At 38.7% G+C, this 16,170-nt stretch overlaps 1 protein-coding gene across 2 annotated transcripts in view; it reads left to right on the forward strand.

The window, feature by feature from the left end:
- ADAMTS20 (ADAM metallopeptidase with thrombospondin type 1 motif 20) overlaps positions 1–15,216 on the forward strand; it is a 96,410-nt gene extending 81,194 nt beyond the window's left edge. For both annotated transcript variants that reach the window (XM_082781352.1, XM_082781353.1), the window contains 10 exons: positions 2,834–3,007; positions 7,481–7,651; positions 8,506–8,706; positions 8,840–8,969; positions 9,111–9,205; positions 9,294–9,388; positions 9,825–9,958; positions 10,513–10,604; positions 12,723–12,827; positions 13,494–15,216. In XM_082781352.1, the coding sequence (XP_082637478.1) occupies positions 2,834–3,007; positions 7,481–7,651; positions 8,506–8,706; positions 8,840–8,969; positions 9,111–9,205; positions 9,294–9,388; positions 9,825–9,958; positions 10,513–10,604; positions 12,723–12,827; positions 13,494–13,583 (1,287 nt within the window). In that variant the 3' untranslated portion in view covers positions 13,584–15,216. The remainder of the gene's footprint in view (positions 1–2,833; positions 3,008–7,480; positions 7,652–8,505; positions 8,707–8,839; positions 8,970–9,110; positions 9,206–9,293; positions 9,389–9,824; positions 9,959–10,512; positions 10,605–12,722; positions 12,828–13,493) is intronic.
- Positions 15,217–16,170: the final 954 nt, after the last annotated feature.

Genomic DNA, 16,170 nt, shown 5'->3' on the forward strand with positions numbered 1-16,170 from the left:
ATAAAAGTACAAGGCAATATCATATTCATAACACAGTCCTTCAATAAAAATAAGTGTCCGCAAATTTTTACATGCAAATCACAATTAAATTTGAATATCTGCAAGAAGTTCATTGCTTTTTTTTTTTTTTTTTTTAATATTTTACAAGAAATATTTCTGAAAATTTAAAGTATTTGGTAATCTGAACCTTGTACAGAATAGTTACTTGCAACTTTCCATGACTTGAAAATTCAAAATATCAGTAAAATTTAGAAGTTTACTTCTCACCTACACTGACAAATTCAGTAGTACTTCTGCTGTTGCTGTCATAGTCTGAATATTGAAGTAAAGCCAGGTCTGTGGGGGAAGGAGAAGAAAAATGGCTTGTGGACACAAATACATGGTCTCTCCACCCCACATTGAGGTTGTAAAATATCTCTCACCTTGTTAGAATCATAAAATCATTTAGGTTAGAAAGGCCTCTAAGATCATAAAGTCCAACCTAGTTAACCTAGCACTGCCAATACTATCACTAAACCATGTTCCTAAGGATATCTTCTGAATGCCTCCAGTGATGGTTACTTAACCACTTCCCTGGGCAGCCTGTTCCAATGCTGCACAACCCTTTCAGTGAAGAAATTTTTCCTAATATAAACCTCTCTTGGTGCAACTTGCTGTCATTTCCTCTTGTCCTATCACATTTTGTTATGAAGAAGAGACCAACCCCTCTCCTGCTACAAACTTCCTTTGAGGTAGTTGTAGAGAGCACTAAGGCTTCTCCTGAGCCTCCTCTTCTCCAGACTAAACAACTTCAGTGCCATCAGCCGCTCCTCACAGGACTTGTGCTCCAGGCCCTCCACCAGCTTCATAGCCCTTCTCTGGACACACTCCAGGGCCTCGATGTCCTTCTTGTAGTGAGGGACCCAAAACTGAACACAGTACTCGAGGTGTGGCCTCACCAGAGCTGAGTACAGGGGGAAAATCACCTCCCAGCTCCTTCTGGCCACGTTATTTCTGACACAAGCCAGGATGCCATTGGCCTTTGGCCACCTGAGCACGCTGCTGGTTCATATTCAGCCGGCTACTGACCAGCACCCCAGGTTCTTTTCCACCAGGCAGCTGTTGCAAAATTGTGTTCAGCTCAGCACATTGCAGTATTTTGCATTTCACTCGATATTTCCATACCTTCTCATATAGGAAAACACTCATTTCCATTTAGAAGTCTGCTCTAAAGCTGATCGCAGCTGATGCCTTGTTTTCTGTTAAATGCAAAAATACTTCTTTTATTTGAGAAATAGAAACCAGATCTTATTTTCAAGCAAATGGCATAACCATTAACCTACATGCTCATTCTCTTGCTACACAGATCTATGAAGAATTGCATGGAGAGTGAAATAGCTCTCTTCCATTTTATTTTCCTTTTCACCTGAGGTCAATGGGTACTATGTTGGTTTAACTCAAACAGTATGAAAGAAGAAGAAAATGTTCCAAACAGGTTTTGGTTTTGTCATTCATTTGTAGACTTTTGTTTTACCCTCCTGTATTAATCCATCAGTGTAACATTTCTGAATCACAATAGAAATTCCTATTATGGAAAAAAATGATCAGTCTCAGATGATTGCTACTAGCAGGCCCAGGACACCCTAGAGAGGGAGAGTTTATCTGTCAAAAGAAATGGGTGCAGTAAGGGCCTGGCTGCTGCCTAAAACAGGGGCTAGAGGTAGAGATTGTACAAGAGTCAGGAATGTCAATTCACATGTCCCGATAAGACCGATGCATGTAAGTTCACACATCAGAAAAACTGGTAGGCTATTACACTCAGATTGAAGAACAAGATTAAAAAACAACTTAATTTGTAAAGAGGATGTGAGTTACTACCCCAAGCATTAAAGACCATACCTGAGTGATAAGGAGTGTTGAAGGATACACAAAGGTACAGAAACAGATGCTCTCTAGTGTTATCTATCTTTAACCATTTGGTAATTCTGTGATTTCATTAAAAGACCCAGATTCAACCTTTTAGAGGGAAACATGGAAACTTTGGATATTACAGAAGGGGGTGATGCAAGTTCCGTTCCAAAATGGTGGTGATAAAATGCAGGCTGCCATTTATTACCAGTCTCCACAATTTTGCCACATCTGATAGAGCAATATCTGCTTTATGATTAGGTTGAGTCTTTAGGTATGTTTTGGGATCTAATTGTGCTTCTGACTGGGGTAAAAGAGAATGTCTATTGCAGCAAAGTCTTTGTATTAAGTATTGCTTAGTAAACTACCATTGCAGTTAACTCCTTTTGGCCAGAGATAAGGAGAAGAGACATATGGTAGACAGGTTTTGAACTATTTTAAGTTCATCATAATTTAAAATCCTTAGTACTACCTGCAAAAGAGAGACAATAGCCTCAAAATGCTGCATCATTTGCAAGATTTTTCTAGAATGAAATACTGAGGTTCTTTTTCTTTCAGTTTAATATTTGCATTTTACAATAACAGGCAAGACTGACATTCTTCAATTGAATAATGAAATAAGGTGAACTCAGTACTTTGAACTGTTTGATCCTGCAAACCCTTAAACTTCTGTTTTGCATATGCATATGCTGATTGTTCCTACTGTGAATTAAGATAAGCAGACAGATCAATCTAGGCATATTGGATGCATTTTTTTCTGTATATCTTAGAGGCTTTGATTTTAATTGTAACGTACATTTTCATCGTAAATTTATTCAGATAATATGGTGGGGTCTGCAGATTGTATTTTAAATAATATTCTAATAACACTCGCTAATGGAAACTGTGACACTTTCTGTTGACTGTCTCATTTCACACTGACATAACTAATTTTGATTCATTTCAGTGTTCTGTGTCTTGCGGAGTGGGGATTCAGCAAAGGGACATCTACTGTCAGCTGAAGGGCTTGGGTCAAGTGAATGAAGCTGTGTGTAATCACGCTGCACGACCCACTAGCCAGAGGCGCTGTTGGCTGCCTGCCTGTATGCAGTACCGCTGGTTGGCAGATGAATGGGAAGATGTAAGTAAGGCTTTCAACTTGTATGAAGTAACTATGAGTGATGTAATGAGTTTTTCTACTTTTTTCAGCTTTGGATATGTTTCTAGTAGCCTTTATGTTGCAGAATAACAAGTGAACATGCTGGATATTTTGAAGGTCAAATTTGCAAAACTGCTGTGGTAGGTCCCCAATGATACGATTGAGTCATTTTATTACAAAGGTCTTTATATATTGCAAAAAAGTTTTAATAAAACTTAATGATGAAATATGCAAAAAACACTTTTTAGGAAGAGAAATATAGATGAAACATCAGCTGGAAGTAAAAACCTCAGCAGTAAAATCTTTGGGATTTTTTTTGTTTGTTTTTTCAAGAACTTCTAAATGGCAGACTAACCAGAAAAGAAGCAACAAAAGCAAACATACACTCAAGAAAATCTAACGGTACTTTCAGGAAAGAACTTTTTTTTTTTTTTTTTTTTTTAACATGATTACTATTTTCTACATGCAAAAATATGCGTTGTATCCATGTATGCACACACATGCACATATAGGTCGAGGGAGAGAGAAAACAAAATCCTGGATAATACCTGAAATGGTGTACAGGAGAGCCCGTCTCTTACTGTAACATTAAATAAAAACTCAATTTGTACAGTTGCAGCATCTTTATTCTGCCATGTTACATTTTTTAGGGCAACCCTTCTGAAACTTTGAATATGAAGACTCAAAAGTGTCAGAGACCTAATGATGTAGAACAGGCTACTGCTGGTATATAAATTATTTGTTGGTGTTTTGCAAAAACCTGGATAATAATCATGCAATTCTGGCATACAATCATCTGTTAAGCCACACTGAGAAAGGTGACAATATAGGTTTCTTCCAAGTGTTCGCTTCTAATGTGAACTTGTTAAAATCAGGAATTAGAGCAGAAATGGCTCAGAACGTTCTTTTATCAGAAATGTACATTTTCAGAAAGTGAGGGTGAGTTTTCCTTTCCTTTCAAACACTTGTATATTCTAGCTGGGTATTAAGAGCTCTTCACTACAAATGCATTGTGTTTCACAACATCATCTGTCTACTTCCTAAATTTTTCCACATTTTTACTGCTGTTTGCTTGAAATTCCCATGTTCAATTCTTTTCCCCCCCAAGATTCATACATAACCCTGAGCACTGACAGTAACTCTTCAGGTATTTATCTGTATCCCCCTCCTGGTGCAGTATGTACTCAAACTCAGAATATTTTCCCCAGCTGTCTGTGCTCTGAGTGCTCGTGTGTCATTTTCTTGCCTCACCAGTCACAGCATATGAGAAAAATTTCCAGATCTAGCATTTGTACAGCTTACAGCTGGGATGCTGGCTATTAGAAGCAGCCAGCTTTTTCATACCGCATATGCATTTTCATACTAAAAAGAAGAATCTCTACTGGAACAATATATAAGGCATACTGAAAAGTAGTCTTTTGCCTGTCCTCATTACCTAATGATTGGGTTATTCCTCATGTGCCTAATATTCTGACCTACTTCACGCCATTAAAAGGTGAGATGTCTCTGTAAGCTACAACAGCCAACTGTATCCATACTGCACCCCTGATACAAGTCCACACATCTTCACTCTCTGAGTGATGGGATTTCTTAAAGGCTTAATGCACATATGGCTTCCACTGCTGAGCCCCATTCTCTTGTAGATCTTCTGAACAGGCAGGTAAGCTCTCTCTCTGGTTTACACCCATTATTCTCTCTGATTTCCCACCATCCTGCTTGTGGCCTCACCTTTTCAAGAAAGTTGGCAAGCACTCAGATGGCAAGACTAGGACATTATAAGCACTTAATTCCCTAATCATGAGTCAATACTTGAATTTCTCCTTCAGGTGTTAAAACCTTACTCCTACCTAATGCAAGTGAATTTTTGTCTTTTTTTTTTTTTTTTTCCCTCCAAAAAAGCCCGCTACAAAGAGTGATGAGAAGCTGATCTCAGATGGAATAAGGCTGTTGTTTTTCCACATCAGTAACATGATATCACTGATTGTTTTGCCTATTAATTTCTTGCTCACATGAAGAGAATAGAAGGCTAAAGCTTTTCATCTGAATGATTGTTTACCTGGGTCTCAGCTTGTTTAGAGCTTTCTGGTCAAGAGTGGTTTGTAAGCCCAGGTGTATATTTTGCAGCTTCTTTCAACAGTGTATTTATGTCAGTGAAATTTCTAAAGCAGTTGCTTGGGGCTCAGTGCTTGCTCATGAAGTTTGCAGGTGACACCAACTTGTGGAGATGGGTTAATATGCTGGAGGGCAGGGCTGCCATCCAGGGGGTCCAGACACACTGGAGGATGTGGTGGTTTTACTCAGGTGGGCAGCCGAGCTCCACCACAACCGCTCTCTCACTCCCCCTCTCCTCAAAGAGGAAGGGGGAGAAAATACAACACAGAGAACTTGAGGTTTGAGATAAGAAAGGTTTAATTAAAGGGAAAGGGAATGGGAGGAAAAAACAGAGACAAAAGAAGCAATCAGTCCGTGCAGAAGCACAGAGAGAGGAAAAATTATTCTCTACTTCCCATCAGCGAGCGGTGTTCGGCCACGTCCTGGGAAGCAGGGCCTCAAACGCGTAGCGGTTGTTCAGGAGGAACAGCCCCCTCCCCCACGAGAGCCCCCCCTTTTATTGCTGAGTGTGACATCAGGTGTTATGGAATATCCCTTTGGTTGGTTTAGGTCAGCTGCCCCAGCAATGTCCCCTCCCCATCACTTGCCCACCCCCAGCCTGCTGGCTCTTGGGGGCTTGGAAGGAGTCCTGATGCTGTGCCAGCACTATGCAGCAATAGACACAACACTGGAGTGGTATCAGTGCTGTTCCAGCTACGAGTGCAGAGTACAGCACTGTGTGGGCTGCTGCAGGGAAAAGGTGACTCCAGCTCAGACAGACCCAACACAGAGGAATGGGCCGATGGCAACTTTCTGCATTTCAACAAGACAAAAGCAAAGTACTGCCCTGGGAACGAAGCAACCCTGCAGCAGCCCAGGCTGGGAGGAGCAGCCCTGAGGCCTGGTGGCAGCTGAGCCTGGGCCAGCCATGTGCCTGGCAGCAGTGATGGCCTGAACCATACAAACAGAGACCTGACAGTACATCAAGTGAACTGATACCTTGTTCTCAGCACTTGTTAGACCATGCATAGCTTCTACATTTAGTTTTGGTTCCCCGGTGCAAGAAAGACATTGACAAATGGGAGGTTGGATGGGGGCCGAGCAACCTGCCCATGAGGAGAACCTGAGGGAACTGGGCTTGGTCAGCCTAGAGAAGAGGCGGCTTTGGGGAGACCTATCAGTGGCCTTCCAGTATATACAAAGAAGTTGCCAAGAAGATGGAGCCAGGCTCTCCACACAGTGTTGCATGGTGGGACGGCACAACAGGAATAAAGGGAAGCTAGAGGTTCGAGCTGGCTATTAGGAAAAACTTTTCCCCCATGAAGACAATTTGGGCAGTAGAATGGACTGCCCAGGGAAGTTGTGCAGTCTCTTAAAAGTCTTCAAGGAAACTTGATAAAATTAGAGGTTTCCTCTCACAGAGCTGTTCTACCTTACATCTGTTTTCTGTACTTCAGGTTGGCACTTGGAGTAAATAACAATAAAATTTGAATGATACATTTGGCCTATACATCAGACCTTGATGAGTCTCCTAATTGACTGTGGTTGGGTCCAAATCCATATAAAGTTATGCTCAGAGTCAAAAGTACCAAGTAGACAGTGGTATTGATTAATGCATCCACTGAGACTGGAGTTTATGTATTTGAGCCTTCCTTTATCACAGCCAATTCAAACAGGTTAGTTGAAGCATCTGGAGCTGGGGACGTGCTGTTGACCTGTATTATTACATAGCCCGTACCTCTGTATTATGTAGCCTGTACCTCTTTTCTGGATTTAGGTGGCAGCAAGGTTCACAGTCCATGCTGGCAGAGCTGCTGCTGATGCTCAGTCTCACAAACCTGCCATGGAAGGACGTCTAAGGACATGTGGGGCAAAGGCACAGTCTCAGTAGAGACTGCTGCCCAGAACTGCCCCTGGTTTTACTAATAGACAGTTCTGTTTTCTTTTGTTTTATCAGTGTAATATCATGTTGTCCCTCCAGGGATAATTTATGTTTTGTTTTCAAGACCAAGTTATTCTTTCCATATTTCATTTAAATCCTATCTTGACTGTTTCCTTTTCATGCAGAAGAGCTTTTTCACTCAACCTATCATCTTAGCCTGACATTTTTATTTTCTGCTCCATCTCACCCAACAATTGCAGTGTCATGCCATTATGTACTGTTGTTTTTGCAGCTGATTGGAGGTATCTGAGCAATGAAAATAAAGGATTTTGATTCAGTGAGTAATTCAGTCCAATTCTGATAACACGTCAGAAAAGTTTTGGCTATCTGAATTTTAGTGATATGTGACAATTGACAAATAGCTTTATTCTGTAAATGACCAGTTTTGTTCCACATACCGTGATTGTTTTTCTCACACTCAGTGCTCGACATCATATAGAAGAGAGGAAATACACCGAAAGGTTAAGTGTGTGGATGAAAACAAGATCCATGTGGATGAAAGCTTCTGTGATCCTGCCACAAAGCCTCCATCAACCAAAAACTGTAGGATAGCTCCCACTAAGTATATTGTGCTTACAGGAGACCTGTCACAGGTAAACTAACGATATTGCTCACATATTTTCATGTAATGTTACACTGAAGAGTATTTTACTGCTGTAAAATGTACTTTATGAGTGCAGAGGGAAAAAAAGCATATTTTCATCTGAACGAGGGTGCCCCAACTTTCTCTACAGTTAACCAACCATTGTTTATTGTAGTAACTCTGTCTACTACCAAACTCTGATTAGTAAGGGCTATGGGATAACAAGTTATTAGAAAGAAATAGTGCTTGGTTTTAGAGAAGCTTTTGCTCTAATGAGGGATGCTAAATAATGCTAAAATGAGTAGTGGTGGGAACATGAACAGGAAAAGGCAGTGCTAGGGACTGTTTGCTAAGTGTTATGATTAAGGGAGAGTCACCATAAATAAAATAATACAGGGGTGAAACAGAGAGTGTTACCTTTGCCATTTGACACTGACTGTCGTCTGGTAGCCTGCCTGGGAGATATGAACACCTGCTGGAGGACAGCTGCCCTTACCACCAGACTCCTCTGCTAGCTTGAAAGGAAATGTCCTTACAAACTGATCTCACTGAAGCAAAGAGAAATTCCTTCCTTGATTTCAGTGAAATGTGGGATCAGTCTCTTGTTTCCCTTGCACTACCTACATGTATGTGCACGTACTGCAGCTGAGAGGGAACTGCTCTGGAGCCTCCATGAGCTCTGAGAAGATCTCCTTGGGTGTGTAATTACTGTAGACCTTCACTTCTGCACACTGATTAACTGAGATGTCACACATAGGATTAGAGGCTTTTGCCCAAATGAGGGATGACTTACCTGTAGCTGCAATGCTGTGGGAAGGTTCACCTCTGCAGAAATAATGCTTGTGCTTGGGGATTTGATTTTAGTGTTCAGCCAGCTGTGGGGTGGATTACCGGCAGAGGATCACATACTGTGTTGGAATCCATTCTGTTCAAAACAAGCACGCCTACGGCCTTCGAACTGTGGCATATCGAGAATGCCCAGTAACACCCTCCCCATACATTTATACATGTAATATCAAAGGATGTTCACAAGGAGCTACCTGGAGAGTGGGGAAGTGGACCAAGGTGAGTACACATGTGCAAACTGATTTTTGATAGCTGCCTCAAACACAAATGCATGCCAAGATATTTGGCTGACAAACTTATGTTAATTATTTGCTACCTTCTAAACTAACTTTTGATTGCTATCCATGTCTAGTGCTCAGTTACTTGTGGAGTGGGAGTAAAGGAAAGAACAGTAGCATGTATGACTGAAAATGGCTTATCCAGTGACTTGTGCCTGCCACATTTAAAACCAGATACCAGAAAGATCTGCCATGCAGAAGAATGTAAGTGGAAGCTGTAATTTTAGGGTGAACTTAACGTTTTCCCAGTTTATTTATTTAAAAGCAATGATTATATTTGGAGAAAGTCCTAGAACTAAACTCTGATCAGGAAATATTAATATGATTCAATCCTTCACTTTGAAGGTGAAATACTTTCTACCTGCAAAGATATCCAGGTTAAAAAAGGAATTAGAAAAGACGGTGAATACCTACTCAACATTAAAGGACGGATGATAAAGGTACTCTTAATATTTATGAGCACATATTTTTATTAAATAATACTTTTTTAATAAAGATTTTGCTAAAGGGTTGTATTTTCTCTGGCAGATTTATTGTTCAGGCATGCATTTAGAGAATCCCAGAGAATATTTGACGTTGGTAAAAGGTGAAGCAGACAATTTTTCTGAAGTATATGGATTCAGGTACAAATGTGTTTTTTTTTAATTTTATGAAGTGCATTTATATCTCCCAAAATGAAACAATAAAATAATAGTTACCTGATAAGAGTTAATAATATTTATCTGATAAGAACAGATTAATATATATATTTTTTTACTTTATTTTCTGTTTTGGGTATCTAGGCATATAAATACGTGCAGAAATGTGGATACTTCCAAGCTGGGCTTGAGATAATTGCACTAAATGATTATAATTTTTTTTTTCTGTCTTGATTTTAGTAGAAAATGATTGAATCCACATTAGTATTTCAGCTGAGCCAAGGCTAATGGCTGAGCTTCTTGTTCAGTAACTGTCGGTTAATTTTCTATATGTGGCATAGTTCAATGCAATTATTTTTCACTCTGATGTTCTGTTATGGAAAAACGTCAAAAGGAAAACTAAATCCTTGCTGTTCTCTAGGTTACAGAATCCATATGAATGTCCTTTCAATGGAAGCAGAAGGCAAGACTGTGCCTGTCGAAATGATTACCTTGCAGCTGGCTTCACAATTTTTAGCAAAATAAGATTTGATGTAGACTCCATGCAAATTAGAAGTAAGCATTTTAGTAGTTTTAGCTGATGTGAGCCTTTGTTGATACTGTGCATGGTCGCGATTACCAAACTTTCATTTGAACACACTCATGGATCTAATGATGCAATTTTTGGGTGAAGAAAATTTGTTAGTTTGTCCCACATGGTCAAGTGGCATGAATTTTACAGTTTCATATTTAAGTGATTTTGTAAATATTTTGTTCCCATTATTCCATTTCCTTTTAGCCACTGGCACATTCTTCTTGGGAAAGTCTTGCCATGCCATCATTAATCCCTCTCAGACCATGGTAGAAAGGCCCAAAGGATGGGGGATCTTGCAGCACTTTGAAGCCCGTCTGAAGGTGGCAAGCTGAGCCACAGCCAGCTCACGTGGACCTATGTCAGTCTTCCTCCTATCCCCATCCTGTCTCAGAAAGCAAACTGGGCTTGTAGATTGGGTTGATGTGGCATAAAACAGAATGTCAAAAAAGAGAAATAAAAGATTGTTGTTTCACACAGTTTTCACCTGATCTTCTAATGCAGCACTTCTAGTGTTGAGTAATTTTCTGTTTTCTAGCCACAGATTTTCTTTTTGCTCAGACTATACTTGGGAGAGCAGTTCCGTTTGCTACAGCTGGAGATTGCTACAGTGCTGCCAGATGTCCTCAGGTATTTATGATTCCTTCTCCCCTTGAAATGTGCACAGAGGAGAAAAAAAAAAGTCTGTGTGACTGGTTTAGAGCTGTAACTCTAAAACACCTAAAATCTGTTCTGTCTGGTCTTTGTACGACTTTATAAGTGTTTGTTGTTTTTTTTGTCTTACTGCTTTCTCTCCTGTTTCACCATCTCTTTTTTTTTTTCTGTTTCTACCGCAAATTGTTTACTCCATGATTTGCCTCTAGGCTCCCTGTAGCTGTATCAATTTTTGTACTGCTTTCATGTATTGCTCTCCCTCCCTCTTGAATACCTGGATGTGAGGTATCCTTTGTTTTCCCTTCTCAGTCTTCCTTCTCCTTTTATTTAACCCTGTGATTTTTTTCTTTTCTAATCTGTTTCTTTCCTGACTCTGCATAGCTTTGAAGGCTGCCAGAGAAATTGATCCTGTTTAGTACATGAATTCAAGTTATACATCTATTGGTGTGTCTACGTTATTGTTTTAGTTTGTATTGGCTGGTGTTTCTTAAGCAAATCTCTCTTGTCCCAGTTTACTGTTTGTAGTTTTGCAACATGGAGCAGTCTTGGGACACATGAACCTCCAGATGAAAATAAATCAAAGCTCCAGACTGACCCTAGTGAATGCCAACTGCTAATGTGTATTCAGTCTGTGGGACTCGATGAGAGTTAGCCCAGTGTAAAACCCTGATTTGTGTATTGCATACTGTACATTAGGTTCTCTGACCCAACTTTTTCACTTTACAGATTTGCTCATACTTCAGTGTAGTTGATAACACAGACATAGCCCTAGTCTGACCTAGTCAACCTAGGCTGCCCCTGGAGTCCACTAGCAGAAATGGGATCCCCTAGAACACAGTACCTCTAACCTTACCCTATTAGACATTTTATGGTTGACCATCCTCTGGAAGCACATATTTCTTTACTCTGATTATAAAGAGAGTTACGACTCACTAGCTCAGACTTGCATGGATGTGAATCCCTGTTTTCTGTCTAATCTGGGTGCCTAAAATTGACAGGCTATATGCATGGATGCATTCAAGGGCTGGTAGGACCTACAGTTTAGGTACAAATTAGAGTACCTAATTTAAAAAGTACCTAATTTTAAAAGTACCTAAATTAGACAAACTAAGTCCCTAACATGGAAACAGTTGGAATTCATTACAATGTTGGATGCCTTCAACCTGCAAACTCTTCAGGCTTAATGCAATACATGTCTATCTGCAACCTGTAATTTTTGTTGGAAGACACTTTGCTCATGTGTTTTTCACTGCTGCGTTTTCATCTGTGAGATGGGCATTGAAACTACTGCTCTGAGTCTGTATGTAGATAAAAAGCCTCAGTTACTTCACTCTGTCCTTGAAATCTGTTCCTGGTCTTGAGTTTACTGCATGACAGACAGCTGTTATGCTGTCATTGTAACTGCACATAGCACTTTTAATTTATTTTTACAAAATGATACCCCTGTAAAAGTAGTCACTTTGGGCCTGTTAATTGTGGAAAGCATTTCACACTATTTGAATGAATATCCCCCAGCTGCTTTATTCGTTAATAGAAATCTACAGAAACAATAAAATACAGAAGCTACAAAATGTAATGGAGATTTTATCTTTCCTTAAACTTTGGTCTTGTGTTTTAAGCAATTTTAACTAGGTCTGAATACAGAAATACAGGCCTTCAGTGAACTGGATGGGGGTTTCAGATTACAGTGTTGCCTAAAACAACAGTTAGGCTCTTTGTGGAGCTAACATATATTTTAAGCATACTGCACTTCTGTGTGAATGCAATTTAATCATTTTCTGTACCCCAGTTTGTTTACCAAGCTTAGTTCTGTTAGTTCTGTGTTCAGGCTCTTCAAACAGATACTGCAGATCAGCTGTTTCACAGGTGCTACTTACTGCAGAGTAACTTGTTCATGCATCTCTGTGTCCCGAGAGTCAAAAATTAGGAAATATGTGATGTAACAAAGCCAGGTTAAGCATGCCTCTTTGAGTACTTTAGGTATAACTAAATATACCCTAAGTTATGTGTGTAGCTATGCCAAAGTAAAGTGTTTTAGTGTTTTGAACTCTGTTCAAAAGCTCTGTGTTTTACCTTTTGTTTTTGTTCTGTTAGGGACAGTTCAGCATTAATTTGTCTGGTACAGGACTGAGATTATCCAGTACAGTTAGGTGGATTGCTCAGGGCAACTATGCAACTGCTGACATACACAAATCTCACGTAAGTCAATGTTGTTTTCCTTTACCTACAATTATGGCTTGGAATATGTCTCAGGAGGCGCTGCTGATGACATTCTAGTGCAATGCTAGTTATGAATCAACTATAGTGCTCAAGGTCTCTGATCTGTCTAAATTTTATTTCAAGTGCAGTATGAGACCTAAGCCTGATAATTTCATTTTAACAATCTCATGGAATGTTTAATAACACCTCCCAGAATCTAATTCAAATCAACACTGCCTACCTAGCCTTCTCTTACTGGTTTTAAGGGCCTATTTCCATATTAATTAAGTTCATTAAAAAAATTGGAGATACCTACTATTGCCTCATAAAAAATACCATTTTATTGAAGATACCTACTACAGAAGATTCTTACAGATTGCTTACCTCCAACTTGATTCATATGGGAAACCAAAAGATCTGTTGAAAAAGAAGAGTAAAGATGCATAATTTAGGAAAACATTGGATAGTAAGCTGGGAAAGAAGGTATACAACACTAACGATAAAGGATCTCTGTGCCTGTTCCATTAATTTGATGCTCACTTGATTTAGTGTTTGTAGGTTTGATTTGTCAAAAGGTCTATTGTGTGCAAACCTCAAGGATTTTTTTGTACAACTATGATTTCAGTTACTTCTCTTGATTGATTGCTTTCTCTGTCTCATTTCCAGGATGGTACTAAAATATATGGAAGATGTGGAGGATTTTGTGGGAAATGTATTCCTAACACAATTACTGGTCTTGAGCTTCAAATACAGTGAGAACTCTGGTGTGGTAAGAACATCAAAGTGCAACATCTGTCATTTAGGTGCAAATTGTAGGTGCTGTGTATATATGTATTTTTTTAATTTTCATCTCTGTAATACTCATTACTGTAATGCTCACTGCTAAGAATTCCGTTCTGTTTTCTTCAGTGTTTATTTGGGGAGGTGCTACCTGTCTGTGAGCTAAGAAGTATGTAAATCACAATCATAAACCTTCAGGTTTTCATGGAGAGGCATTCATTCAATGTATAGTAGGTATATCAACTAGTAAATTGCACTGAGATTGCTAACATGGGTAACACCTTGAACTGTGCCATAATTGCAATACATTACCTACAACTTATTGGTGCAATTCTGTATGCAATATTCAGTAAAATACATACTGTACTGATTTTCTTGATCAGCTACACTAAAATGTAGAAAAGAAATAAAAGTCATTCCTATATAGAGAAAAGAGGTAATAGTTTCAGATCTTTCAACTTTGTGAAACCTGTTAGGAATTTCTGTCAATTTTTTAATTTACAGCAGAAAACTATATAACCAGTGTATTTTCCCCTGAGATCAATAGATCTGTGTTTCTCTGTCAGTAAAAGCATTTTTCCCCATACCTGTCATTATATCTATTGTGGTGCTCAAATACTAGCAGCAATGCTGAAAGTGTGGTTTAACCTCTATAGTCTCTATAGCACATTAAACATCTAGGCTTAGTTTTTTGTGGTTACAGAAAGAGATAAATAAGGAGAAAAATTGCTTGGAAATCTGATTTTAAACCCTGCCTCTCAGCAAAGAATACTGTAAAAGGAGCATGTTTTGTTTACATACCACTTGTATGTGATTGTATGAATATGCATTTACTTAAACCCTTTCCATATACCCCTTATTCCATTAGCATATTTGTAATGGCTGTAGCATGCCTCCCTTTTATATTCCAACTCAATACAGTTTTCAGTAACCTTAGGAAAACTCTGGGGCAGAGGCAGCGTGGCTGGTGTCCACCTTTGACTCCGTTTGATATTTTTGAAAGGCTATAAGTAAAGCTCTAACATCTGCTAGTTAAAATTATGTCTTCCAAAAAAGTATATGAAAGAGTTATACAGTTTAAAAAATTATCTAGATGGTTGATTTGTTGTTTTGGATTGCATTACAGTCCAGAACCATAGAAGTATATGCTTATAAAGATAATGCGTTTCAGGGCCAACACTCAGGTATTCTGAATAAAATTTACTACCTGCATAATAACATGTATGATGTACTGGATAACTAGACATTTATTTTTCTTTCTGACAATGTGCATTCTGTAAACCAAATATCTGTTTTGCATGCCAGTAAAATTGTTAGATCAAATGGCAGCTATATCATATTTCTACCCACAAGGAGTTAGCCATGAATTAGCAATATGTATTAATTAAAACCAAGACTGTACCACATAAGTCTAAGCAGCTACTTTTAGATAACACATGTAGGTAATTATTTTGTGATCTCTGCATCAGAAATGTATTTTTGCACTATGTGCCTTATATTAGTTGTAAACATTAATAAGAATATAAAACATTATTTTCCTAGAAATGTTTACATTTATAATTAAAATCTTGTAATTTATAAAGTATTTATATAATAAATATGCTTGTGTGAATGGTACTTGAGTCCTTTTGCTTTTTTTTTTTTTTTTAATCAAATAACACAGAACATTGCAAAAATGTGTCAACTTGTTTATGCACAGAATAACTATGATATTAATACTGCCTCACCATTATAGATAAAGACTTATACTGGAATAACTGTCATATAGGCAAGTTGTAGTCATACAAACATTTTCCATGGAAGCAAATACAACTTTGGAGGTACAAACCACATCTGCAGGCTCTTTCCAGCCCCTACCCTTGTGTTCACCTATACATTTCTTGTGGGGTTGCCCCATAGATCATTCACTGAAATGAATCCACTGGTCAGTTCTTCTAATTATTTAATAGCATGGTCCCTCAACAGCTGCTTTGGCAGAAGGTGAACTGAAATCTGCCTCCATCTACAGGAGGATCATTCTCTTTTCAGCCCTGAAACACACTGGTCACAGGCTGGGAAATGCTCAGCTCTTCTGCTGCAGAATCAGTCTGCAAATCCACTACCAGATCAAGTGACTTTAATCTGATACTCAATGTAGCATATTCTTAGGTAATAGTAGTGATTTTTGAATAAAAATGTTTCTATAATTAAAGTATACCCTGTGACCACGTTAAATTTTTGCATGAAACAGCATTGCATCATATTATTTTTTTCATCCTTTCTTTCCTTTTTTTTTGTTTTGGGATTTCAGCCCTACTCTAGGGAGACAATACTTGTGTGTTCTGGCACTATATTATTTTCATGTTATGATTCTGATTTTATTGAAAAACAGGGCTTAATCAATCCATTTAAACTTCCGATAAATTTAATCTTGTGGGCAATTTGAGGAAAACATGAGCCTGATGAATTTGGAAACTTGGTGATGCTGACAAGTTAAAAGGTTTAATAAAAGGAGAATCATGTGCTGTACTTACTGGGCTTCTGTTTCTTTTAACTGACGTGCCCAGAAACCTGCATCACAGCC

Source organism: Aythya marila (assembly GCF_965140915.1).
Source record: "Aythya marila genome assembly, chromosome: 1".
Lineage (NCBI taxonomy): Eukaryota > Metazoa > Chordata > Aves > Anseriformes > Anatidae > Aythya > Aythya marila.